Source organism: Pseudopodoces humilis, chromosome 7, assembly GCF_049639895.1.
Source record: "Pseudopodoces humilis isolate 2021_Gansu_Grassland_sample_001 chromosome 7, ASM4963989v1, whole genome shotgun sequence".
NCBI classification, from domain to species: domain Eukaryota; kingdom Metazoa; phylum Chordata; class Aves; order Passeriformes; family Paridae; genus Pseudopodoces; species Pseudopodoces humilis.
The window spans coordinates 16,650,040-16,677,918 of record NC_142206.1 but is presented as its reverse complement, the minus strand read 5'-3'; the positions used below and the strand labels follow the sequence as shown (position 1 = coordinate 16,677,918).

General features: G+C 40.9%; 1 protein-coding gene across 9 annotated transcripts in view; it reads left to right on the top strand.

Annotated features, from left to right (window-relative positions):
- The window catches only part of BRSK2 (BR serine/threonine kinase 2), a 301,974-nt gene that overhangs the window by 220,539 nt on the left and 53,556 nt on the right, over positions 1–27,879 (top strand). For all 9 annotated transcript variants that reach the window (XM_088057991.1, XM_005522357.3, XM_005522356.3 and 6 more), the window contains exons 5-9: positions 1,171–1,287; positions 11,685–11,718; positions 12,628–12,696; positions 15,597–15,743; positions 23,294–23,325. In XM_088057991.1, the coding sequence (XP_087914117.1) occupies positions 1,171–1,287; positions 11,685–11,718; positions 12,628–12,696; positions 15,597–15,743; positions 23,294–23,325 (399 nt within the window). The remainder of the gene's footprint in view (positions 1–1,170; positions 1,288–11,684; positions 11,719–12,627; positions 12,697–15,596; positions 15,744–23,293; positions 23,326–27,879) is intronic.

Sequence of the window (27,879 nt, the reverse complement as noted above, 5' to 3'; positions counted from 1 at the left end):
GGTGTCACTTGACTATCCTGACATGTGGTTCATTTGCTGAGTTCTGTTTCTGGTCAGAGTAACTGCTTTTATTTGTGAGTTTTTGCAAGTGGGTGTTGTTTGCCTAACACTCGAGTGTTGTTGGATGTCCATTTCCCACAGGTTTGTGTTCTGCCTGCCCACTGAAACTGGAAGTCCTGCCTCTTTGGGTGCTGCTATTTAGAACTTTTATTAACAGAGCAATTTTGCCAGCAAAACCAAGAAAAGAGCTTTTTCTTTGGTCTGCCTGAAGTGCTTCTCTCATCTCTGTGACTTTCCAAGAGCTGCAAATAAAATGGGGGGGAAAAAACCGCATTCATCACAAATTTTGTGCAAGATTTTTGTCTTTGGCTATAAAATCAAGCGTATGCTATAGTTGTACATAATCACCTGAGTACTTAGAAGTAGACATGGGTGCACAGTGGTTTTGGCTGTGAGCAGTGGAAATTAATAAATTTGTCAATATACAGTTTGCAGCAGGAGTTGCCATCATGAAGGTCATGGCTGCCTGGCTCTGGCAATGTTGACAAATAATAAGAGAATCAAGCTTTAATGAAAAGGAGGGAATCCTCTCTCTCCTTCCCACTGCTGGCACCCTCAGTTAAAAGCACTGCTGAGTTGAAGGGATTTCTCCATCAGAGCTAATTACCCAAAATTATTTCAAAGTCTTATGCCTGTGTAAACAACTCTGAATAGGAGCTTTTTGCAGTAGCATTTACATCAGAAGGTTTTTTCTCTGGATATCACTCATTTTGTTTCCTGTTGTTGACAGAATATATTGACGGTGTTGCCTCCTACCTTAAGGAGCTGTCATATTACAGAGTATGCAAGCCCTAAATCCAGGCTGAAATTATCCTCCTTCTATATCCCTCAGTTTCTCCCTCATGTTGGTAGCACCGGTAGTTGAAGACTGTTCCTTTCCTGCCAGGACACTGCAGGCCTTGCATTCATCAGGAATGGGCATTTGGGATATGGTCTAGAATACTGCAAGGATTGGATCTTGAATATGTGTATTCTCCTGCCTGGGACAGGAAAACAAATTAAATGAATTAAAGTAAAACAGGTTGGATGCTATTCTGGATAAAGAACAAGTTTTGGAGTGGGAAAGCTGTTACAGATAATTTAATTTACATTTTGACCCTTTCTTTACAGCCACAGGGACTTAAAACCAGAAAACCTACTGCTGGATGAAAAGAACAACATCCGGATAGCAGACTTCGGGATGGCATCACTGCAGGTTGGGGACAGCTTGTTAGAAACCAGTTGTGGGTGAGTATCTCAAAGCATATTACAAAAATGAGGGACAGATTCCAGACATAGAGGTTGTCTATAGTAAGGGTTTCGGTAAAGACCTGGGGACCTACCCACTGCACTGGTGGTTCCCAGCAAGACAATAAATTTATATAATGCACGTAGTGTGGAAGAAAGCTGAAAGAAGGGGATTAAGGGGATTTAAGTGCAGGCCATGGCAGTTGTCACATACAGATATAAAAATCAAGGCTTTCAGGTTTGGATTCATCTGCGTATGCTGATGTATTTGCATTCACTAGCCATAGAATTTTTGGGAACTAAAAGCACTGGTTGACTGCTTTAAGAGGCTTTGAAAAAATATTAAGGGGTGGAAAAATATTCTTAAATGGAATTTGCATGTCCTGCATAGGCTGTCTGCTTGCGTGCAGCTGTTCGTGTTCATGCTCAACACTGCTTCTGTCAGCTCCCATTCGGGAGTGACAGGGAAGAAGCAGGGTCCTTTGAAATGACAGGCAGGGCATGAATGCAGGTACAAAGGAGCCTGCCTGGAGGAATATTGCAGGGGCAGTCTAAAGATATTTCCATGGGAATTCAGTTGCCTTCGGGCACCACTGGACCATGCTCCCTGATTCCCAGTGCCATAGTGACTGTGCAGGGGCTGTGGCACTGAGCTGTAGCAAGGGCAGCAGCTGCACCGAGCTGCTGCATCCTGGCACCACTACACCAGCTTTTAGCTGTGCGTTGATTTGTTTTAACAGCAAGCACAGAAACCAGACAGTACCAGCAGATTTCCACTTCCTCCCATGCAGACTGACTTTTCCTGGCCATTGGTAGTGTGATTCTGATGCCTTCAGCCCAGGTCCCTCCTCAGCTGGTTACAGTTCATGGTTTTTTTGGTGTCTTCTCTGAGCCAAGGCAGTTCATAGAGCCATCGTTGTTCCCTCTAAAGCTCAGCCACTGCCTCTCAGTCCTAGGCTCTGCTTTCCAAGTCATGAATAATGGATAGAAAAAGTATTTGAAATTCATTATATGATAGAATGCTGGTTGGTGAGTAAACTGGGACCCACTGATTCTCTCCTGTCCATGTCAAGCCAAGATCTGTGGTCTTAGCAGCACAGATGAAAAGCAAGGAGTTGTGATGCCAAGGTCAATTACAGTGCCCTGCACTTGGGTAGGGAGATACTCAGTACCATCAAAACAGGCTGAGGGTTGAAAAGATTCAGAGCAGTGCTGCTGAGAAGGGCTTGGGGGTACTGGTAAGATGAAAGGCTGGATGTGACCCAGCAATGTGCACTTGCAGCCCAGAAAGACAAACATGTCCTGGGCTGCATCTAAAGCAGCATGGCCAGCAGGGAGAGGGAGGGGATGCTGCCGCTCTGCTCTGCTCTATTCTGCTCTGCTCTGCTCTGCTCTGCTCTGCTCTGCTCTGCTCTGGTGAGACCTGCACTGCATCCAGCTTTGGAGGATCTATAGCATAAGAAGGATATGAACCTGTTAAGAGTGGGCCTGGAGGAGGCCATGAAGGTAGTTTGAGCACTGTAACATCTTCCCCTTGAGGACAAACTGATAGAGTTGGGGTTATTCAGTATGGAGAGAAAAGGCTCCAGGAGATCTTATTGCAAACTTTCAGTACTGAAAGGAGGACTATGAAAAAGATGAGGACAGACATTTCAGCAGGACCTGTTGTGATAAGACAAGGGATAATTGTTTTAAACTAAAAAAAGGTCAATGTGGATTAGATACAAGGAAGAAGTTTTTCACACTGAGGGTGGTATAACACTGAACAGGTTTCCCAGAGATGATAGATCCCCCATCCCTGGGAACATTCAGTGTCTGGTTGGATGGGACTCTGAGAAACTTGATCTAGTTGAATATATCCCTGCTCATTGCAGGGGCATTGGACTAGTTAAGTTTTAAAGATTGCTTCCAATCCAAACTGTTCTGTGATTCTGCACATCTGTTGCTTCCAGCTTCTTTCAAGCTTCCCTTCTAGATGAGGAAATGCAGTCCTCTCTGCAGCTGCCACAAAGCCTCTATATTCTCCAGAGAAAATTGTTCCCCTTCCTTGTGTGAGGGAAGAAAAAAAAAAAAGAAGAGTATAAAAACCAATCCAGCCAGCCTCAATTGCCTTGTAGGATTTCTCAAGCTCCTCAGGAACCTCTCAGTAGGGTTCCTGTTCTTGTTAGCACTGAGCTCTGTTATCCAGATCTGGAGTCTCAAAGGGGGGCTTCCTTCCCATAAGCTGTGCTGGAATTCAAACCTCCATGCTTCAAGCAGATCCAGCCCCCACATTGTGGCCTTAAAATGCACTAATAAAGAAATCAATGGAATGGAAGAGATGTGCCTGTAATAAACAGAACACAGCAGCAACGCTATGATCTCCTGCCTTGCAGATGCATTTTAAGTGTGTTGCCAATCACTAGGCCTCCATGTGAGCTATTACACCACTTCATTAATTCTCCTGGCATGCAGCCCAGCATGGCTGATACTGGTGTCTTGTGATCTTTCTGGTTTGGGGGGTGAAGGAAGGAAGGAATATATAACAATATGCCACATGGTTCATAGAGAAGAGTAATTCAGTTATGACTCCCTTTCCCTTGGAGTACACGCTGTAACCAACCTCGGAGCTTTTCAAGGCAACAGTTTTACCTACCCATGTAGTTGGTTCTTTCAGCCAGCATGAAAAGGAACAAAACAGAGTGAATCATGGCTGAGATATTGAGCTTTAATGAGATGCTCCTCCGTGCACCCATAAGTTAATTTCGAGAATGGCTTTATCCATACTGTGAACACTGATAATGAGATGAAACTGTAACATTTCCATTGACAGTCGTGCAGGGAGTCTCCAGGTATTTCTGTCAGTCAGAGTGGGAGGCTCAGATGGGGTTGAGCTGTGTGATACAGCTAACTTTGTCAGTTCATCAAAGCGGGGAGACTGCAGTCAAAAATTCTTTGCTGTCACAAGTGAACTGCTAAGTTTAGTCCAAAGTTTGGGTAGTCTTTAGGTCACTGCAGAGTCTTGACTGGCCTCATGAAGAGTAGCCTCATGTAGCCTCAGGTATGATGTAATTGCGTATCTCAGAGTCACTGTTTTCAGGGGGATATTCCTTAGGCCTGCATGGTTTTCTGTAGCACTGATAGCACTGACAGACTACCTGGAGGACACAGTAAAAGTTCAATCCAGATGTGTTTGTGTAGGAAGAGGCAAGGATGGACTTGCTGTTTCACTGACATAATTTGTCACTTATAGACTGCATGCTTGGTCTTGATTGTAATGAATCCCCGTTATAGAGCTATGTATTGTGCAAATCCTGCATATGCACAGTGCAAAGGAATAAGCTGTAGTTTTTTTAGTATTTTTAGACCCTTAAGGGGAAGAGGAGCTGTGTGTAGGCTCTGCAGGACTAATTCTGCTTATAGCAGAAATTGCACAGCAAGGCAGTCTTATGAAGAGATGGTCCTTGAAATGCCGAAGTAGCACAGTGAGTCTCTTCATTCCTTCAGAAGCAGGGAGGGTCCGTCTGCTAACAGCAGACAAGGAAGGAAGAGAAAGATGAGATAGGCTGCTGCTTCTACTATTTTAGATCTCTTCAGCTCTTCTTCCTCTTTACACATCCAGGGAGCGGCATGCAGAGACACTCGCCATCTCTTTCACAGTGATTCTTCCTGGCATGCTGCCTTACAGTGTTTCAGAATGGGAGAGGTTGTCCAATCCATCCTGAGTTGTCACTAGGCAAGAAGAGTGAGTGCCTTTTGGTTAAACCTCAGATCTGAGACCCAGCTTATCTGAGCTTGATTTCTGTCTCTGCTGAAGGCATTCACGGTGGTCTAGGACAAGATGCATTGCCCTTCTCTGCTTCAGTTCTCCATCTCAGCAAGTCATTGGTGTATCAGCAGACCTGTGGCAAGCAGATAATTCAGAGGGCAGATAGACCTCAGTGTCCAAGCACCCTTTCTGATTTTAATTACATGACATGATGCTGCACATATTCTTTCCCCCTTATAATAAATGTGTATATATATATATCTAAAACATATGCAAGTGTCCTACATCTAGTCATTGTTAGGGTTGAAAATTTAAGTTCTTGAATTTGGCAATGCCAGAATTAGTACTTTTTACCCCATCTCATCAAGGCTTCCATTTCCAGCACTCCATTCCTATCTCCTTCCTGATTTGTGCCACAGTCTAGCTGACTTCTCCCATTCATTTCTGCTCCGTATTTGTCCCCAGATCCCAGATTGTTTTCTCTTTCTACTAGGTTCCAGCTCTAGCTTCCATTACCTTGTTGTGTGAGTCAGTTGCTGTCAGTCCTAGATCTACTTCATTAGTTTTGCACTCAGTTTTAAAGTTTGGTACCATGTGGTAATCCCACCCACAGTAGCTCAGAGATTCAGATAAAAAAATTGCTCTGTCAGGTGTTACCAATGCAGGTAGGATTTTGATCCCAATGCTCTAGAGAGCTTCTGCTAGTAAATGCAAACTGCAGTTTTCTAGTGAAATGCAATATTTCTATGACATAATTTCTGGAGAATGCAAATAAATACTCAGGTTTTCCCTTTGCAGTGGAGGATACTAGAAATTTTTCTTTCTCTTTCTTTTGTGTATATAAGTATTTACTTAAAATTAGACTTAGTGGAAATGCTTCAGCCCATACACAGTATGCCTGCATACAAATACATGAAACCAGTCTGAGACAGACAAAAAGCAAGGAAAATTGTTGTTAAATTGACAGTAAGTTATGAGGAACTTAAAATGAGGATTATAAAGGGAAATACCAGACAACCTTATTAATGACCACTGGTACCAGGATCACCTATAATACATCACAAGGTATGTTAAAAGAGCTTGGATTCTGCAAAATCAGTCCCTGAGAGTTTAAGATGTGCTTTTCTTCAGATTGGTAGTGTAACATTTACTCAGCCTGTGCACATTAGGATATGCCCATTAAGTACAAACTTGTACAGGTCTTTTTCAACAAATCTTTGCCTCATTTGATGATTGGATGGTGTGTTTTTTTGTGAGTAAACAGCTATTTAATGTTTGGGTTTTCCTCATCATTCATTTTATGGATCCATTTATAATTTCTGCTCACTGCTTTCAAGCCTTGCTATGAGTGCTAGGTAGGATTTTATCACTGTGTCTTAGGTTTGCAAATATTAATTATATTGTTTTCATATTATGTTTGCCGCATTGATCTGGTTATCTCCATTTTTATGAGGACACAGGATTATGCAAAATTGTAAACCAGGTTTGAGTGTACAGTTGGATGCTCTTGGGGCCCAATACCTCAGGATATTTGGTCCTTGGTAACAGTCCTTTACTGGGAAAGCACAGTGCCTACCAACTGTAACTGCTGCTCCACATGCTTATAAATGCTGGAAAACTTGGATGTGTAGCACTGTGATTCTGAAAACTGGGGAACATGCAACTCATAATTACCTGTGAACATCTCAGTTAAAGGCACCTGTTCATTTTTTTCACAGAAGGATTCTCTGGCAGGGACAGAGAGTTTGATTCTCCCATGTGTCAATCAGCTGCATGCTTGCAAACTTGTCTTTATTGACACTACAGTTCCCTCACAGTGCTGCAGACTTCCCAGCTTCAGTCACAAGTAGAATTTGATTCACATTCCTACAGACTTCCCAACTTCAGTCACAGGTAGAAAAGAGGCATTGGGCACAGCAACACATCCACCTGACTTACTTGCAGAGTACAGTGTAACATTTTCAACCTTTTTTTTTTTTTACCAGTTCTTAACTTTTGCCAATCTTTATGCCCTTTTAATACAAGTGTCTGGTTAATTTTTAAAATTAAAACCCCTTAAAGGTTCCATAATATAAAAATTTGAACTGATAATTAATGAACTGATTTACAGATTCCCCAAAAATGTAATTGCACCTGAGGAGTAAACAGCTGTAAGATGGCTGAGGGCTAGATGCTGAGTTTTCTCATCCAGAGGTAAATGACTGAGTTGAAGCTTTAATGGCAATATAGCATTCAGCCTTAACTACACCTACTACCTTAATTATAGTCTTACCTGCAGCTCCTGCCTTCACTGCAGCCTTAACTACCCACCACTGCTGGAACCTTTCGTTAGTCTCTCCCTGTCTTTCTTTTCTCTATGATCTGTGGCTGTCGCTTTCACTACTTGGAATGCCAGTGTCCCTCTCCTGAATTCCTTTTATCTATTTTGCTACTCCTCTGCTCTTTGCCTTCATCTCAGCCCTTTGTTACCCAGCATGGGGGGGAAGTAGAGGCAGCCTTTTGCTCTAGTGGGTAACTCCTGCCTCTGAAAGCCAGCTTGGAGACAGTGATTAAGAGAGGGGAAAGAAGGACTCTAGAATCGAGAAACAGCAACAACTTCCAGATGTGTGAGGATTTCTCTGCAGCTGTACAACATCCTGTATCAAGGTAACTTCATGCATAATAAAAACAGAGGAAAGGAGACTTCTTGTTCCTCCCTCTGCAGAAACTCTGCCTCTGCCTGTGAGGCCTAAAGGATGGCCCTCAAAGAAGCTTTTCTTCTCCCCCAAAATATATCATCTTAAGGCATGGGACCAAAGGACTGAGGCATGGACACTCATCTTTACTGGGACTTAGGAACCCATCAGGCAGTGTAGCACATGATTTTGTCACACTGTGGAGTAGGACCACACAGCTTTTCCTGTCCTTCCTGATCAACCAACCACTTCACTTCCCTGGCAGAGCAGTTACTATGTGTTCCCAGATAAACCATATGTGCCCAATGCATTTGTGTGTGCACAGTGCAGGTCTTTTTTACCTTTGTAAAAAAAACTGTAACTCACAGGCACATCACATCTGCACTGAAGATATGGCCCTGGTTGTCTCAGATCTACTGCAGCTGCACAACATCTTGATGTGCACAGATCAAGAACTAATTCTCTAGTTTCTCAGATGAAATTCAGAAAAGATGCATCATGGATATATACATTTCTTTCTGAATGCCTGATTTAACTGTCCAGAGCTGTCCTGGATTTCACCATTGCTCTCTTGTCTTATTTCCTCTGATTTAAATCCCACGTAAATGCTCTAAGGTCCCCTAAGGTCCTTAAGATTACTGTGTCCTAGAGTCACAGCTGTGAATGACCATTCAGAGAGCCCTTCCTGCCCCGGGCAGGCTGGCCTTGGAAAATCTACATCACCATGGAAATAAACACTGCCAACATTGCTGTTTTTTTGTAGTGGTACCCACAGGCAGCAACTGTTTCTTGATCTTGCTGAGTGATATATTTATTTGTTATCAAGGGCAGACTGGGGCTTTTGCTGCACAGAGATGTAGCAGAATGATGAGGAGGTGGCCTAGGGGAAAAGACAGGGAATGTTGCTCTTGACACATCTATATTGAATAATTAGTGATAAGAGCCAAAGAAATATTCATGACTCTGTAGAAAGATAAATAGATTTTTGATTAAATTTGAGTTTTGTCTTTACAGCAGTAAATCTGTGATTGGTAGCATGGAAATGAGTTTTTTATGGATTCTGGCTGACTGGAGGATCCCTTTTAAAGCTGTTAGCCAAGATAATGCTGCAGATACCTAGCTAGTGTGTGCTGGCAAGAATTCAGAATGGCAATGCCAAAAACCTGTGCTCTCTGGGCAGTTGCAATGCAGCTGTTGAATCATCGAACGAACCCAGCTTGTTCAAAGGGTTTATTATAACTCTTATTTTCTCCACCCAGTCTCTTAGAACTTTGCAGAATTTCAGTGGTGCCTTTTAAGATCTATGGCACATTCCACTGCAGTTCAGCAGGCCTCAGGAAGGAAAACATTTTGAGGGCATTTGCTAGTGGGACACATAAATACCTATGTACCTATCTTGAGTTCTTCCCAGCACTTACATTCTTTTCAAGTGTGTTAGCACAGGAAGCTCTCAGGTGGTTGCACTGCTCAGCACCCACAACTAAGAGTTCTGAAATCCTTGTTGGAGTCATAATATACAAATAAGAATTCAGGAACACTCTGCAAATTGAGATACTAAATCTTCCAGTGCACCCCAGTGCCATTGCCATCCAAAGAGGATTGTACTGAAGGATATTGCTGAACTGTAAAGGATACCATGTGGGATTTGAGAAGTCTGGATAAAGTTTCTAGGTCAGCCGCAGGCACCACCTGTAGTAGCCATTTAAGGTACTGTGTGTGTTCATGACTCACACAGAGAGGCAGCTGTAACTTGCAGAACCTAAAATACATGCAAGAGTGAGAGACTCAAACATGCTAAGTGACAGGAGCTCAACAGTTAAATAGACTGTGTCCGCACTTCTTTTACCCCCCATATATTTTCCAATAAACCTAATGTGACTCAGTTGTACAGAACATGTTAGAACCAGCCATTCTGTTCTGGCGTGACTAAACTGAGCAAATATCCTTGATCTCTGTAATTCCTGTACTCTTTTTACTACCATGCACTCTTTTTCCAAATTCCGGTTGCATAACTATGTTCCTTACAGCTCCCACACTGCCCTCCTTCAGTGTTCTGTGTAAGCAGTCCAGCACTAGAGAGAGTTGTACTTGTCAAGCCTGGGCTGCAGTCCCAGTTGTGCTGCTGCTCCTTCCTTGTGCTTTGTATGTGCCTTAGGGATGGCCTGTACATTCTACACCACTGATAGATACGAGAAAAAGACGACATCACTAGTCAAGCATTTCCTCAAGAATAATTTGTCTTCTAAAAGCTTGCAAGATCATGGTCTAGTACAGTGTTATGACTTTTTGTGGTTTAGACTCTGGGATTTTGGAAAGAATAGGTGTAGTGCAGCTCTTGGTTCGCTATAAGGAAACAAATTCACAGGAAACAATATATTTTGGAATTGTGGGAACATGTACATAACATAAAGCAGTGCAGTGTCTCTGGCTTCACTTTCTTGTGGTGTGAAAGCTGCAGCTGCATTGCTCTTTCTTTAATCAGAAGAGTAGACTTGTGGTGAGGTTCTGGTCACCCTTTTCAAACAGGCCAACTGCAGCTTTTAAAAATGTTAAATAATCTTGTCCATGTTTCCATGGCTGTCAGTGACAGAGCTACAGAGAGAGCCTGGGTAGACTGTCCTGCTCACTAGACACAAGACTATTATTTCTGGTCTTCCAATGAGCAGCTCTAGCCAGCTCTCTGAGGGAGGCTCTGGCTTTCATTATCTGTTTTGACTTCTGAACTGAGGTTTTTAAAATGTAGTCTAAACTAAGGCACCACTGAGCAGACAGACTGGTTAGAATACCTGTGAATAGCCCATCTCTTAAATGGGTCCAGGGTTGGTGTTGTATTAAATATTGGATTAAGCTGCTGAATTCCACTTTTCCTGAAATTCGTGAGGGATCAACTGTATTTTCTCTCTCATCATGGAAGCTTTGCTGTCAAGGTAGCTGCACTCCCAAGTGTACCATGCATTTATTGTCATGCTCTGCCAAAAGCTGTGATAACAAATCAGGGCATGCCATGCCCATGGGATGGTATTTTGCCATAAGATAAGTGTAGTGTGTATGGAAATTCAATTAATGGGCTGTCTCACTGGGCATTAATATAGCATCCTAGCACAAAGCTAACCTCGCTGTACTTCTGGTTTGCTCATTACTTTGTGAGACAGGTATTGCCCAGCCATGATTGCATTTGTCACAAGAAGCACATGTACAAATGAAGACAGGCTCAGGGACTGCTGGGAGGTGTCAGTATAAACAATAGCATGATTTGCACACAGGTTTCAGACAGTTTGCATCCCTTTTACTTGTCAAGTTACTTTAATGAAGGCTATAAAATAAATAGCCATGGCTATAATCTTTAGGAATTAAAATTATTACCTGGCAAGTTGAAGTAATTAACTCTTCTCAGCCAGGAATCAAACAAGAGATATATGAGTGGAAGGATGTGAAAAGAATATATTAACTCGCCAGGTAATAGTGCTACTGTCCATCCTTTTTCGTTTTTTTTAAAGCAAAAAAAAAATAAGGCATGTTGCAATCGTGTATTGGCAGCTTTTGTGACCACTGATATAAATGAGAGTCATCTTAGCAGAAGAGATACCAAACATCGTTTAGGGATGCATCTGTCTTTTTTCCTGTAAAAGGTTTTGCAGTGTGGGCCTTCCTTTTAATTAGATACAAGGCAAAGTTAAAGGGTGGGATTAGAGAGCTGGAATTCGGTACTCACAGAATATGCCTTGTCTTCCCTTCATTCCTTGCTTTGAAGAAATTCATAGCAGGCCCATAGAGTTTTAAATTAGGCTAGTTCTTGACCATTTTCTGAGCTTGTTAGAAGTGTGTTCTTATTGAAGTAAGGAAAAATGTGCTGGTTTGCGCACTTGTATTGTGTATAAGCAAGTCTGTCATCATTCTGCTAAACAAAATGGAAATGCACATAACCATAAATACCAGGCTGTTACATGCTCATCTGACTGTATTTTGTCTTTCAGATCACCACATTATGCTTGTCCTGAAGTCATCCGGGTAAGTTGGTTAATATTAGTGTACATAAATACCTTTTTTGAAGTGTCCCTCATTGCAAGTATGCAGATAGATCCTCTGTACAAGAAATCGGCCCAAGGCAGAGGGAAAAAAAAGGACAGAAGGATCCTAAATAGAGTTCAGTTTGTTTGGCTCAGCCCTGATTCAAGCCACATTGGGAAATAATTACGTGTTATTCTCACAGTACCCTTTGCACCATGCGATCAGACAGGAGCCTGGATTAATTTGATCTTTTGGCCCAAGGGACGTTTTCTGACCCTCAGCTTTCCTGTCTCCGGTGTAGCTGTCATCTCAGTAGAAGAGCTGGGGTTGACTGTCAGTGATGTTTCTTTCCACTAAACAATATTCTTCCCCTCTGCTTTCCCTTTGTCCTCTGAAAATAAGTATCCAAGATTTCAGTGCCCAAGACTGCCCTCTTCCAAATCATGTCTCTACTGTCAAGTCAAGCAGGAAGCACACAGGAGAGACTGTCCAGGCAACACTATTAGTTTGCAAATAACATGGCTGGTGTTACTGAAGAAGAAGAAGGGCAGAGAAGAAGAGCCTGGAGAACCAGGGCAGAGAAACACACCTTCTTGATGTCCTTAATGCACCTGTTACTCTGTTTAAATGCCAGATCTGATAATTTGTGAGTTGTCAACCATTCCTGCCCTGCTCCCACTTCTGAGCCTTTTCTCAGAGATCTCAGATAAGACTGCAAGCTGATGTTCACAAAAAAATTCAATTAGCTGGCTGTGTAGTGGCTTCCTCCTAGTTGGGAAGGCCACCTTGGGAAACAGGTAGCTGAGTTGAAATGTGGGGTTTCCCATTCTCCCCTCTCTCATTCTTCAAGGATAATTAATTCATTTACTAGTGATTGGTCTTTTGAACCTCTGTGTCATTGCTGCGCAGGGAGAAAAATATGATGGAAGGAAAGCAGACGTCTGGAGCTGCGGAGTCATTTTGTTTGCATTGCTAGTGGTGAGTCATCTTCCTTGCACTACCCTTTAAAAAGAAAAGAAAAATCTGAAAGTGCTGCTGTATTTAATGGCAATTCTACTGACATCATGTACGGATGGCTTTTTTTAGTCCTCTATTTTTGTATCTCTCAGTGGCATCCTTTCCTCTTATTTCTACATCAGCCCCAAAGGAAAAGCATGAGGAATATTTCACTGCTTCTTTGAAACACTGTTGCCCTGCACAGGAGAGCATAGACAGGCATCAAAAACTTGTCTCCATAAATGTTCTTCGCTCTGTTGTGATGTTGCACCATGTTTTTTGATGGGTAAAGGTGTGTAGTATTGCAAGTCCAGGATACAGAGAATGTCAAACAAGTTGTCCTTCACAGGATCAAAATATGGCTGGGTTTGGGATGTGTTCACTTTTTTCTGCTGTATATATTTATGTGCTTCAGCAGGTATATGCATACATTAACTGCAGTATTTTTTCAAGAGAAGACTTGAGAACCTCGTCTTTGTTTCATGCAAGCAGCAGGCTACATTTTAATTTGGTACACATGGGAATATAAAACTGAGCCAGTAGTACAAAGTTTAAATTAGTTTCCATCTGGCTCAGTAATACTTTAAGTGTTCAAAATACAGTGTCTTCTAACTTATCCTTCTTTTGATCAGAGTTTCAATTCTCTGTGGAATTTATTCTGAAATCAACTCCTAAACATCCAACAATTGGGTGTCCAGCTGAAGGCAGATTGGCTTGGCATTTGTTATCAATTTCCATAGTATAATGTAGGAAAATATAGTTTATGTTAATACAATCATATATCACATGCAGGTAAAGTACTCTATATGAATACAGGTTTTATGTGCATGTTAAGTATTTTATATCTGTAATTGTTCAGCTAATCATCTATAATTATAAAAGTAACAAGCCTGAAGTAAAATTTTGAGATTCTTGTATATGTATCAGTAAACCTGATTGCTTCACTTAAATGCTTTATTTTGAAAAAGTACTTGTACAGTGTAAAATGAGATAAATTCTGCATACTGTTTTTGTTTAAAATACTTCAAAATTTTAGAGAATTTTTGTGTCAAAAGATGTGCTGATTCTTTTTTAATGGCTCAAATCAAAATACCTTGAAGTAATGTCAGTATGATGTTTTAATTCCCCTTAACTAATCTTACTCCTTTTTTCTTTTTAGTCATTACAATTCACTGACATTTTTGAAGTTTTAATTTTTTTTATCTTGATGTTGCACTGGAAGGATTTTAACTATCACACTAGATAACACCTGGTCATCTCTTACTGAGCAGTTACTTCCATAGCTAATAAAATGGAAGTGTATAATGAGCTCTTAATATAACTTCTTGAATTTGTAAGAACAGAAGAGAGAATGTGTCAAGATGGTTAGGATTTGTTGGAGCAGGCTTTCAATTTTCGGGGGGATTCTCTGTCATGCTTTGGTGTCTGTTGCTGCATCTTCATCTGTTCCTACATACACACATGTGCCTGAAAAATGATTGAAATAAGTCTATTATTGATGGAGAGTGCAGAGCTCGCCAGTTAATTATGTCAGGATGAACCCTGCAAAAACTATCAAGATATGATAGCAGATGGTAGTAATAAAAGAGATGTAGATGTTACCTTCAGGAGGTGCCACACAGCGTCCTTTCTGATTTTACCAGGACTTAAATTGCGTTAGCCAAAGTACTGAACTATCAGAATTGACTTTCCTTTAAGTCTGGAATGCATAGGTAACTCAGGAGGTTGATTACAGAAGGCAGGGAGGGGCTCTGCCTTCAAGGCCACTTGAATGAACAAACTCCAGTAAGCAGTGCCCAGTCGTGGCTGCCATCAGGTGGCTTCCTGAGGCTGCTGAAAATGGAGCTGTTGTTCTCCCTAAACCATAGACCCAGGATTGCTTATACAGATGCACTACTCACTGTAGTAAGAGCAGTGCCAGAGCTGACAACTTAAAGCTTCATTATCACAGCAGCTGACAGCTTGCAGCTTCCCACAAGTCATCCTGGAAATCAAGGAAGCTCAGCACCTACTAGAATTAGGCAGTGAAAGAAGGAAGTGAGAATATCTAGGAAGGTGCAGACTTGCTATAAAAGGGTATCAGCTTCAGTCAGTAGAGTTACCCTAAAGATTTCAACCTTCTCTTTTTCCTTTTTGTCCTTGCAGCAAGGATAGGTCTTTTACTGCTTTTTGTGGCAAGCTGATGATCTATTCAAAATGTAGTTTCAGCTAAAAAAACTCCAAGCCATTCATGTAAGTGAGCTACAGTAGGGAAGCAATAGGAACTGATGACCTGACCACAGCATGGGAACTGGATGGAGTATATTAAACAGGTAGAATGTCTGCTGCTTCCAAAGGCTAATGTTGGTTGGGGTTTCTTTCAGTTGTGTCGTTTCAATGCTCGATCAGAAAGAGCATGTTCTTTACTGAAAGTCTCTCAAAAGCTGTTCACCTCCTTTTCAATGTCTGCAATAAATGTGTCTCAGGAAGATTAAAAATAAGGAGACGATAAACATTGCTGCTGTGAAAGTATGCCCAGGAGGAATACCAGCAGATCAAAAGCTTTGAGCTGAATTTAAGTCAATCCATGCATCTTTGGTGAATTTGCCTGGAAAGGCAATTTCATATTTTGTATTTTACTTTGTTCTGGTAGTAATTTTCTAATTAAAAGTCTAATAAAAAAAACTAAACAATGTCCTCAGTTTTGTTTCCTATATTAGAGGAAATACAGCAGCACTAAGAAATTATTTCTTTCCAATGGATAAAAAATCTTTTTGACTCATTGTAATAATTCATTATGAGCTGTCTTTCTCTTTTCGATTCTCTCACCAGGTTTATCCTGGCTTTTCTCCTTTGGTCCTCTCCAGTTCTCTCCTATTGACTGCTCTGTCCCATCCCTGCAGGGCGCCCTGCCTTTCGATGACGACAACTTGCGGCAGCTGCTGGAGAAGGTGAAGCGTGGAGTGTTCCACATGCCCCATTTTATCCCCCCCGACTGTCAGAACCTTTTGCGGGGGATGATTGAAGTGGATGCCTCGAAACGTCTCACGGTAAGGAGGCAGCGTGAGCAAGGCTTCATTTCTTGCCTTGTTGCAGGAATGGATGAGCAGCTAAGGTAACTTGGTGATTTAGTGTCACTCCTATGTGTTTCCTCCTGAGCAAAGAAAGAGTGGAGTTGGTGGAGTCTTTGGGAAGAAGTTAGTTACCATCTCTTTTGAGTCATGAGAACGGATTGCTTTTGTGGCTTTTCTGTAGCCTCACTATTCTGTTCCATATGTAACTCGGGGCATTTAAGAGAAATCCCTCGTAGCTCATCGCAGAACTGCTGGCCCATTCACATGTTTTGGAGTGCACCTGAGTTGTCTGATTCTTCTGTCTGATACAGCAGTTTGCTGGGTGATGTAAGTGTTTGAAGGTCACAGGTGTTTGGACTGGTATTTGAAGCTTTGCCATTAAACAGTGTGATTTTCTTACATTTCTGACAGAAGTGTTGGCTTCTCACTTCACACTACATAAGCTGCATTGTATTCTATCCTGCATTTGCTCTGCATTATCCTCTAGCAGCCTTCAGAGCAAGTGACTGCCAGTCTGCTCTTTCATCCTCTGCCCTGTGGTCTTGAGCACTCTTAGTCCCGCAGTGTTGAGCTCCTGGCATTCAGCACTGAGTCTGCCTCCAGGATACACCCCTTCACTACAACAGAGACCCTGCAAGGGTGAGGAATGTGTAGTGATTGTATCCTTCACTAACACTGTGTTCATGTTTTAGGGAATTAAAAAACATTAGCAATTAAAATAATTTTGGAAAGTAAGATTGCCTGCTTGTCAGTGGAGGCGTGTGCCTTTATGGGTACTTTGCCCTTGTAAATCCTATTGTCAGGCCATGGTGATGATTTTATACAGATTTACTAAGCTCACAGATTCTGAGTGGGAGTATGTATAGAGAAATGTAAATTTAACACTCCTCCTGGTTCTTCAGTCTGCTAAAATATTTATAAATAAACTCTCAGATCACTGCTTGGCCTCTCTGCTGAGATTGGTAACAACAGCATCAGTCTGTGCCAGCTGTGACAAAGCTTTTGGGATGCAGACACCTCTCTGCTAAGAAGTTAACTGAAATTCCCTTCACAACTCTTTACAATATTACCTGACAACTGGGTTTTTCTTTCATTCATTACCAATCCAGGTCATGCTCTATTTGGTGGCATAGGGGAAAAGTTCTTCATGTTATTTCTAGTATCCCTACTTTTGCAAACCCAGTACCATCACATTTTACAGTACATAAATAGCTTCGATTGGAAAAAAATAAAAATAGGCACTTTAAAAGACCTTTTTAGAACAGAATTTTAAAGAAAGAAATAACATTTTCACAAGTATATTCACAGAAATAACACTGCAGAGGTTAGGGCAATATCCTGAGACATGAGGCAGCTGTTCTTCATGGCCAAAAAAGTCACCAAGTCCCTCTCAAGCTTAGCTCCCTTTCTGTGATGTAAACATACCAGCTTCTCAAATATATTAGTGCTGATGGTCTAAGTATGTTAGGAAGAAGATCAAGTGTTAGATCCTGCCTCAGGTTGTTCTGAGTTTTTCCACAGGGCAGAGACAGGCCCTAAATATTTTGAGTTGTGCAATACATCTGAGAATGTATGTGCATAGGAAAGAAAAGCAGTTGAGGTAATTCAAGGTCTCAGAGTGACACCCATCCCCCTCCTTTTCTTGATCAAAATTAACCTCTTACTTCCTTAGGGAGAAAAGAAAACCCCAGATCAGGTGGTTATTGGCAAGCACAGACCATTGAATTATGAATAAGAATTCGAAATAATACATATTAAAGAGCAGAGAGCTGCGAGGAAAAAAGGATGACTCTTTGTTATTAGCTGCAGTCTTATTTTCATTATTTGAGGGTCTCTGGGTCTGCTGTCCCTGCTGCTGTCACACTCCTGTGCTGTTAGTGAGCTGCTTGCTTTGATTGCCAGGCAGAAGGGAGCTCTTTGTTTACTGCACAAGAGCTGGGAATATAGAGTTCATTCTGAGGAGAGAGCTGAATTCTATTTTAGCTGTGTCCTGTGAAAAGGGGTATACATATGGGTTTATTTGGAAGCCTCTATTCCTAGAAAATATCTCACTTGAATCAATTTGATATTTATACAAAGATGTGAACAAATTTGCAGCTTGGGTATAATAAGTACAGATGTAGCTGTTAGCATTACTGATCATTTGCTGAATACCTCACTAGTGAATTCAGCAGAAAAATATAGTGAAATGTAAGGTCACTAGATTTTTTTTTTCTTTCATTTTTCACTTCCCTTCTCTGCTTTGTTCCTCTTTTTTTGATTTGTATCTCCTTTCCTTTTTATCCAACTGCATTTCCCTCCCTGAAGTAATTGCCATTTCACAGTACACCCACACCTTCTCCAGTCCATCTGTTAAAATGATCAACAAAAACAGAACCAGCATTCACGTTTAACTGTCATCATTTGCTTCAGTGTTGGATCTTGAGAAGATTAATGGAAGGGAGGGTACTCAGAATTATTGTTGCTGGCCCTTTCCAGCCTTAAGAAACAGGCATTACCTTTCTTTGTATATGATTCATTTGTGGGAACAAGGCTTTATTATGTCTTAGTGGAATATTGTTCACACTCACCATGTGTTACATAGCCTCAAATATGGTTTAGTGGGACATCCTTGACCACTCTGATTTACTGAGCCTGTTTGACTAAACATGCTGTGAAATAAAAGAATTTGTGTTTTTCTTTCATTAAGGATAAACTTTTCATTGAAAGTTGATCCTTGCTCCTGGTGATGGTATTTCTGACCACTCGTATTTATGAAAGGTGAAATCAAGCAAAGAATGAGTACCAAGATGATGAGCATTTGAAAGAGTCTGTCTGAGTAGTATGGCCTAAAAGAACTTCAGTTAATGTACACAGATGATGTCTAAGGAAGGTTGTACTGGTCATCTGCATATTCATTAGAGGTAATTACTAGGGAGAGAAGGATTATTTAAGCTAAAGGAAGATACTGGCACAAAAACAAATGTATGTCAAATGGCCTTACAGGAAAGCAGGCTAGAAACTAGAAGAATTTTAGACATATCAGTGGGGTACTGGGACAGCCTTTTAATAGGAATAGTGTCAGGAGGGAAAAGTGAAGTAGTAACAGAGTTTGAGAAGGCTTATGGGAGGTGTGCTCTGGGTACTAAAGTACTTCAGGATGAGATTTATTTTAGTTATGTGCTCTTCAAATGATTCAGCATTGCTACAGCAGAAGATTATAGCTCCTGTAGTAGAAACCAGTTGCATTCTCAGCCAATATTTTCTTCTCCAGAAAGACAAAGGCAAAGGGCAGAGGCGCTTTCCTTTTAAAGATGGGTGAGTGTCGCTCTATTAGGACCGGCTGGGTAGAGACGACACAGACTCTCATGGAGTCAGAACAGGAGAATATCTCTAGTTTATTACTTCAGGCTTGTTTTATAGACTGATTCATGGTAAGTACAGAAAGGAAACTTATTGGTTAGTAAACTGCTACATCGCCATCATTGGTCAGTGGTGCTCACCACCTCCTGACCTTCTCCTGCAAAGAAAACAAGGGACAGACAAACAGCACCTGGCACGGCTGTTTTCTGTCTCTGAGGATTGTTTTCAAATCCTCCCATGAATTTCCCAGGCTAGCTCTCAGGCAGGACCGAGCCACGTGGCCTGCAATAACCACAGGCACTCTGGTTCAGATTTAGCATCCATAGGTGAGCACTGTTGAAATTTTGTTTCTAGAGCAAGGTGGATCAAAGCAGATGTTGCAGAATAAGCTATTTCTAAAGGTGTTACTGTTCTAGTATTGACATCTTATACTATGGTAGAATGACTTGTCTTCCATGTTAGGTGTCCATATAGGTGGAAATACCTATCCCTTAATATTACCTAAAAATTCCTTGAATTACACATTTTTTCAGAATCTCCTCTCTGCTTTCTGATTTTGTTTTTTCTTGGATCTGATATATGCTAATGATGACCTGCAGAATCTAAAGAATGTTACAAAAATGAAGAAGGGAAAACCCACCTGATTAATTTCTGTAGATGTCTTATGGTAAGAATATGGAATATGGAATATGCCTATTCCATCATTTAAATTTTCTCACTTTACAACCTATAGAATGGAGGTAATTGTCCAATTGATGTATTTAGGCTGTCAAGGGCTTGTTCATGCCCAGTGTACGTAGGACAATGATACTTGATCTTTTCAAGGTTCCTGGAGGCTGCTTTAGTGCAGCTGCTACTGCTGAAACAGGTAATGGTTTTACCAGTGCTGTTTGCACTGCCAGCCTGAACCCTGTGGCCAGAAAAAGCCTGTGTCTTGACATTACACAGTAGGTTTAAAGCTCAATTAGGAGATCTTCTGGATGAAGAAGATTCATTTGAGGTGTGAGTGCACAGATGGGTTTGAGGCTGTTCCCTTTCCGGACAGAGAAGTTTGAAATTTGACATAAGTTCAAGCCCAGAAGCCCTCATCTATATCCACAGACTTTGAGAAAGTTTTTCTTCAGGTCAGAACTTTTCAGCTTGGCAGCCGCTCTGCTGAGATCAGTGCTGAGGATGTAGACAGCGCTGTCTTATTTTCCATCTGCCTGTCTGTCTCCATCTGTTGTTCCCTGCCTTAGAATTCAGACATAAGCTTTTTGTGGGAGGAGACCTCTTTTTCTGTGGAAAAACCTCTTTTTCTTGTGCAGCTCTGTATCACAGTGGATCTCTCATCTGTGAGAGGCTCCATGATGCTTCTTCAGTGTACAAGTTTAATATTTGGAAGTATTTTACGTAAAATCGTGATGAAGGAATTCTCCCTCTCCTTCCATTACAGCATCTTAGCCTGCAGAAATCTCTCTGACTGTGCATGTGCAGTGGATCTGAGCATGTTTTGTTGTTTCAGAGATGATGTCATGAGACAGTTGCCTGCAGTGACTAGGAGACATTAGGAAGCAGCATTTTTACAACTTCCATAAAATGGTATTAAACTTGGCAAACTCATGTGCAAACAGCAAGAAAAACCCTCTGGGAAGGGTTGTTAAATGCCTTCGTCACTTAAATGCATTTAAACATTGTGTTTAAATGAAGGCAGGAGTGAGATTAGCTCCCACTGTGTATCTCCCTCCCCTGCACTGCACAGTAGAAAGCATAGATTTCTCCTTGTCAAAACCAATCGCCCTCCCATAACCCTACTGTCACTTTAATGCAGACAAAAAGCAACAAAGCATTAATTAATTACCTTTAAAACAGCAGTGAAGATGTTGGCAGCAGCAAGCACAATTCTAATAATATTTCAATGCAATTACGTTTGAATCAGGATAGGAAATGGGTTTGTAGAATACTTTTCATATCTGTGATATTCCTGCATACTTCACAGGAACGGTTTTGATGTGGACTGAATGGTAGATGTGTAGATAAACAGCAGCCATGAGAGCTGTCATACACCTTCAAATGTCTGTCAATGTGCAACGGGGCTTCTCCTTCAGAAAAATGCTGTGTGTTCATTAGTTTGAAGGAGAGTGATCAGCAGGGATGGGCAGAAGGCATTTGACATAATCTCTGAAGGAGCCCAGAGGTTCTGTGACTAAGACATGAACGGGTGGCCCTCTCTTCTTTACCCTCTCTAACTCAAAGTGGAGTGCTGTTGTCTGCTTTGCCATGGCATTTCTGCGTATCACAGACACACAAGAGCACAGAGTCCCATGGAGACAGAAAATGCAGCAGGAGAAGCAGGCATGAAAGAGGCTTGGACAATGCAAAACTGTATCATCTGCATCTTGTCTGAAATCATTAATCTCTCTAACCCTCCTTTTGGTGTTGGGAAATAATGAGTAGATGTGGTTTTACCAGCACAGGAGACACAGTCCACCCCCTAGCAGGTCTTCACAGAATTACACATCTGATAAGGAACAGTTCTAAGATCTTGCCCCATGGAAGCTGTACAAAATTGTCTCTCCTTGTGTTTTGTGATTATACCTCAGCTTGCACAGAGACAGAAGAAAGAGGGCTGTGTCTCCAGGCTGTTGGGGGAACTCCCAAATCAGAACTTTATCTCGATGGGAGATGGCCGTGTGTCAGGAATACTCCACCTTGCTCTTAATAGTGCAGGGGTTAGAGGACTACCTTATAGTGTAGGAGAACTGTGATGAAGGGGAATTACTGTGGAGGACTGGGGCCACAGCTGGAAACTGTGCAAGTCTGCCTGGGCTGGTGGATGTGTGTGCTTGGGGCACTGGTGCTGGTTAGAAGACAGATGAGTGCCAACTGCACCTCTGCAGTGTGGATACAGTCTGGGGTTTAAAGGAGGTTGTTTGTTTCCCACACTATTCCCTTCAGCTTCCTGTCATGCTTTCCTAAGCTGCAGTCTGTTGTTTCTTTGTTTTAAGGAAAAGCCCTGACTCACTTAAAAAAATGATCTCATACAGGGCCAAACTCACGTCTTACTGGTTTCCCAGACAGGGAGCTGTTGCTCCATAGCACAAAGGTCTCTGATTCCTTGCTCTCTGTGGCAAACACTTTGTATCTCTGAGATTTTGTTGTTTGCTTGTTCCTTATTTTTTCTTTTCTTTTTGTTTCTTTTTCTCTCTGATTCTAATTATTGTGGAAGTGGAATGTAACATTCCCCTGAATGTTGCACAAGTATGCATTTTGTTCTGCACCTACAAAGGTGCTGCATAGTGATGAATATAAAAAACACTGCCTACATATAAAATAATCCCTGGACATCCAAGAAAAGTTCTTTTCTGCTTTGATGATTAAAACAAAACATATTTGGAAGGTTCTGCTGTAAGTACATTATATGAACTTTTGTTCTCTCTGCTATTAAGGGTTTCTCTTGGAAAAATCATGTTGCCTTCTTTTCTTGTGCTTGTGGGAAAATACATCATTGTAATGTTTGTGGAATCTGCCTTCCATAGCTGGACATGGCTGCTTTCAGCTTTAATCAGTCCTTCACTGCATAATGACATTTTCATGTTTGGAACGGGAAGAAGGGAAGTAAAATAAATAAGTGGTCTGGTGTTCCAAGTGCAGAATTAGTAAATTACATAGAACTTTATTCTGCATGGTCCTTAGATTTTGATGATAAATGTGAAGCCAATCTAGAATGATTGGCTGTATCCAGGAAGGTCACACTGCATATGCACAAATTATTTTGTTTATTACCTGTTTGAAACTATTTTCTTCTTTCTTCCTCTCTCTTTTTCTCCAAAACAAAACTAGAAATGCAATTTAAGTACAAAGGATCAGCTACTATGTATATACAGAAATGAGCAGTTAGATTGCATAGGGAAGGACTTGGGAAGGGAAAAGCTTGAATTTCCAGAACAGTTACCTGTGAAGCCTTGCGCTTAGCATTTGCCTGGGATTTGCTTCTTACTGATGCATTGTCTGTAATTAAAGTGTCATTTCCAGTGGGATGGGTTAGGATGAGCAGCTCTTTATGCAGCATAAAGTTCCTGTTGTATGCATAGGTCCATCTCTGAAATTTTGGATTTACTTGAATAAGCCTTGAATAAGGATGACTTGTGGAGTTACCTTTTCTAGTTTACGACACTAATTCCTTGTTTTCTTTTCCTTTACAGCTAGAACATATTCAGAAACACATATGGTATATGTAAGTAATTTTTTTTTTTTAAATTTTGCATACATTCATTGTTGATTCTGGTATTCTAGTGATCTGTGAAGAGACCACTGGAAGAATGAGGCTGGAGTCTGAAAGCAGGTTGCACACACATGAGAAAAAGGGACAGAGAGCAGAAAGACATCTAATTTTTTTCATTTTTTTACCCTTTGCTACTCTTATAATTGCATTTATATGTACCAGCCCAGGAACATTTTTGTACAATGGCTAACAACTGCTTGAAATAATACATTCAGTCCAACAACTTGCTGTGTTAAAGAGATACCTACAGGTGATCAGCAAAAAAATACCCAGCTAGCAACCATATTTAGCTTGCCATCCATGTGCTACAGACAGTCCCTTGTAATACCTTCTTGACAAGAAAGCTTTCATTTGTTCCTTCTTGGTGTCTTGGCTTTTCTTTGAAGTAGAAACAAAAGTGATGATATTGATGAGTAAGCACCTGTGAGCAAGAGCTTCTCTGTCTCATAATCCCCACTCCTTCTTCATAGCAAGCTAAGAGGCTGCTTCTGACCTTGTAACCTGTTGATGTGAGAGTACTTCTGTGACTTGATTAAAAACAGCAGTCCTGACAGTGAAACCGGAGGTCTGTGAGAAAAGTACACGCCTGTCTGGTGGTTTGGGTATAAGGAAGATTGATGGCTTTTAAAAGTGACCTTGCTCTTTGTGTAGCCTTAGTAGTATTTCAAGAAGCCTAAGTAAATAAACTTTTTATACTATGATATCCTAATCAAACTGAAGAGAATACTTCACATAATAAACAATGAAATTATGCTTGGATGCATTTCTCAGGGTCAGTATTTCCCAGGTGGGTGGTAAAGAAAGTCCTACCTTCATAATCCCATCATTATTCTTGAGAAGTACTCAAGGATGATATGAACTGATATATAAGTCTGTCACCATGAAAGGAATCACTTTTTCTTTATTTGTTTAATTTTCTCTAATTCTATTTTATGGGCCATGTTCACCTCTGGATTTATATGACTTCAGTAGGACCTGAGGGGGTTCAACAGATTGTTGAATAGCTAAGAAAAAAAATTGGAACTAAGAAAAAACTTAGTTCACCTGAAATAGTGGCAGCACTCTTCCCATGGCTTTTCCATACTCTCTTCAGTTACCAGACATGGCACCTTTTTAAAGCAAAGAAGTACTGGAGTATTGGAGGTTTCCTGCATATACTTTTTTTTTTTTTAACTCTCCTGGGTAAATGTAGAACAAATGGAGTGGGAAAACCTCTAATTGTAATCTCTGAAATCCCTACTGTAAGATCTTGCTAGCAATTGCAGAAGTAAATACTTTTTACATCAGATTGGACAGATAATTCCCCTCTGTTTTTTTCGTGGAGTGAAATCGGCTGACACCCTTTGTGCTTTTATCAGAACTGGAATAGGAAATAAAATGAAAAGTCATTGATCATTTATATTGTTATTTTTACCGTCCTCAAGATTTTTGCCTGGAACTTTTCATTTGTTGAAGGACTGTTGTCCTAGGCTCACATACGCAATTGTGCAGGTGCCATTTCATGACTTTAGTCTATATTTAGAATTTGAAGATTTTTTCCTTTGGAGACATAAACATTTGAACATTTTCATGTATTTCTTAATGAAGGTCAGACTCTCTGATGATTGCCACAGTAAACTGCATCTGAGGCTGTTTTCAGAAGTAGAAACTGAGTTTTGCAAAAGCAAATCTCTAGACTCTCAGGGTAGTGAGTGCAGAAGGGCTCTTCCAAATGTCTCTTTAGATTGCCTAAAAAGACGTTTCTGCTCAAAATAGCTTTTTTAATGAGTCTCTTTCTCATTTTCTCTGTACTGGCCATGGAGTGACCTCAGGAGGTTAACGTCCTGTGGCTAATTTTAGTCAGTGAATGACCTTGCCACCTCTGAAACTCAACTGCTTTCATCTGGTAATGTTTCACAACCTCCTTGCATTCATTTTGCCTGGAAATACTTATGCTGACAGAGAAGGGGTTGTAGTGTTTTATCCTATGGCTCTTTTGCTCACCTCTTAAATCTTTTTCTTAATTTTATCTACTATTCTATGTAAAATCTTCATCCTTTGTCATATATAGGTTACTGACCTGAAAGTGGTACTCACAACATTGAAGCAGTTTCACTTAGTTCTTCAAATAAATATTGAGACTACTGTAAAACTGAAAAAAATATTTAATTGCAGATTTAGGCAGGCAGAGAAAGAGGTCTTGAAAGTTGAAATCATGATTCACAAGCCTAAAAAAGGAAAAAAGAAACCTAAGTGAAATCTTTCATCAGCACCTCCAGTTCTTGCTCTCCCACCCAAATTAATTCAGTGAGGTTTCTCAAGCCTTTTTTAATTGAAATAATTTATTTTTACCTGAAATGCAGGTTTTCATAAACCAGAAAATAAACAGCAGTTATTTTCCCATTTTTTAGTAAAGTAAAAGATAAAATAAAATTACTTATTATGGTAAATATGCACTCCTGTAACACTGAATTACTGCCTTAATTGCGAAGGTACCACACTTACTAAAACAAGAAAAAGAGTAAGTGTACTGCTTCTGCTTTGCTTTGCACTGATGCAAATGGGCATCTCAGTGAGATTCATGAGCAAATTTCATGGAGAGAAAATCCACCCTGATCAGGAATCACAGCCATTGTATCCACCGATCCTCACAAAAGAGGGTGGGTTTCAAAGCAGCAATTACATTCATGTGGGCCTTTAAAAAAATATATGTGATTTGCAGTAGTCACTGTGTGACATTGTTTGATGTCTGTGTGGGCTGCAATGCAACAAATTTGTCACTCTGCTAGACTGAGAATGGAACAGGCATTGCAGTCATGCCAATCACAGCCCAGACCCGGTGATTTTCGTTTCCTGGAGCTCTGAATTGCACTGCCAAACGACAAGACGCCTCTTTGCAGATTTTACTTGTACCTGATGAGGAGGTGTGAAAATTCCTGACTGTGTCTGAGGCTGACCAGGTGCAGGGCATAAGGAAGTGCCACTCTGGAGTGCACGGAGGATGGCAAGCTGTGCTTTCTAGAAATGGCTCCTGTGCTGATTGATACAAAAGAAACTTGTAGATTCTATTCAGACTAGGGCAACTAGTGGGAAACCCAGGCTTCCTGGAAATTTTCAAAGACAATAATTCTTTTTAATCTCTTTAAATTACCTTAAGGACATCTGCTTGTAATAAGAATGATTAATTAATTCAGTACTTTTCAGAAGTGAACTGTAGATCATTAAAAAGCAAAAACACTCAGCTGCTGTTCAAAGGTCTATCCTGCAAGAATTTATCTTAATGACAAGGTCATCACTGGATTTAATACTGCAAGGTTATGAACTAATCATTGCTTATTACCTTCTGAGAGCTAGATCTTGATCCTAAGAGGTGGCAGTAGTGACCTCTTAGAAAGAATAAGATGTTTCTGTAGTTGAACAAGGATTTTTGAGTGTAGCCCTTAGATTCATGGTGGTATTGCAGTCACACATTTGCACCACATAAAGGAAAGAGAGAACCCCACTCATGGAGCAGGGAAACTTCAACACTGCACAAAGCAGCCACTGAGAAATAGCAGACATTATGAGTAAACAGTTTCTCTGGCCAAAATACCTACAATTGGTGTTTTTCAACAATTGACCAACACCACCACCAAACCCACCTCTCACTGCCTACTGAAATAAAATCAAAGGATATTCCGGATATCTGCAATATATATCATTAGTCAGTTAGAAATACCCTGACACCTTGACCTGTTTCTTACAGTCAGGGCCTTTAATTGCAATGAATAATCAATATTTCCTGAGCCTAGTGAATGGGATGAGATAATTGTGCAGAAAGCCTGTGTTAACTACATTTGAAAGAGTAATATGTTCTACTGCTAATGGTGTGTTCTGAGGTCTGCCACTGACCTCAGGCATCACACTTGAGCCAAAATTTTCAAATTTGCATGTCTTAAGAGAAGCAGAGATTGTCGTGTTTGGGCATGCAGTTAAGCAGCATGGTTTCCCCCCAAAACCCTTTAAAGTGTGTCAAGTAGGAGCCTGAGCACTGAGGTCTCTTAATCACATTGGAAACCTTAATGAAAGAAACTGCTGCAGTGCCAGTTGTAATCAGAAATGGTGAAAAATAGTGATGGTTTGTTCAGAGCTCCTTCAAAAGGGAATCATTCAGCTTGCACTTTTCAGCCTCATAGTCTGAGGTCTGGCCAGCTGATGAGACAACATCTCTAAAAACATGTAGTGTTTTATAAATGTTTGGCATTAGGATGCTGAACAGCTGCTTCTGTTACAAGGGCACTGGTAAGTGAAGTTCCTATTACCTTGCTGACTGAACACAGACATTTCTCATTAAAGGCCCAAATCCACAACCTGCTGGTCAGTCTTAGCCTTCCTGACAGTTTCTTATGAGAATAATATCTGTCTGGTTGGACGCTCTGGTCTCTCAGTGGGAATTTAGCAAGCTATTTCCATCTGTTGCTGCAGGCTGTGTTTCAGAGTATGGGTTCATTTGTGACTCATGTTTCTTTTCTCTCCTTTCCCTCCCCC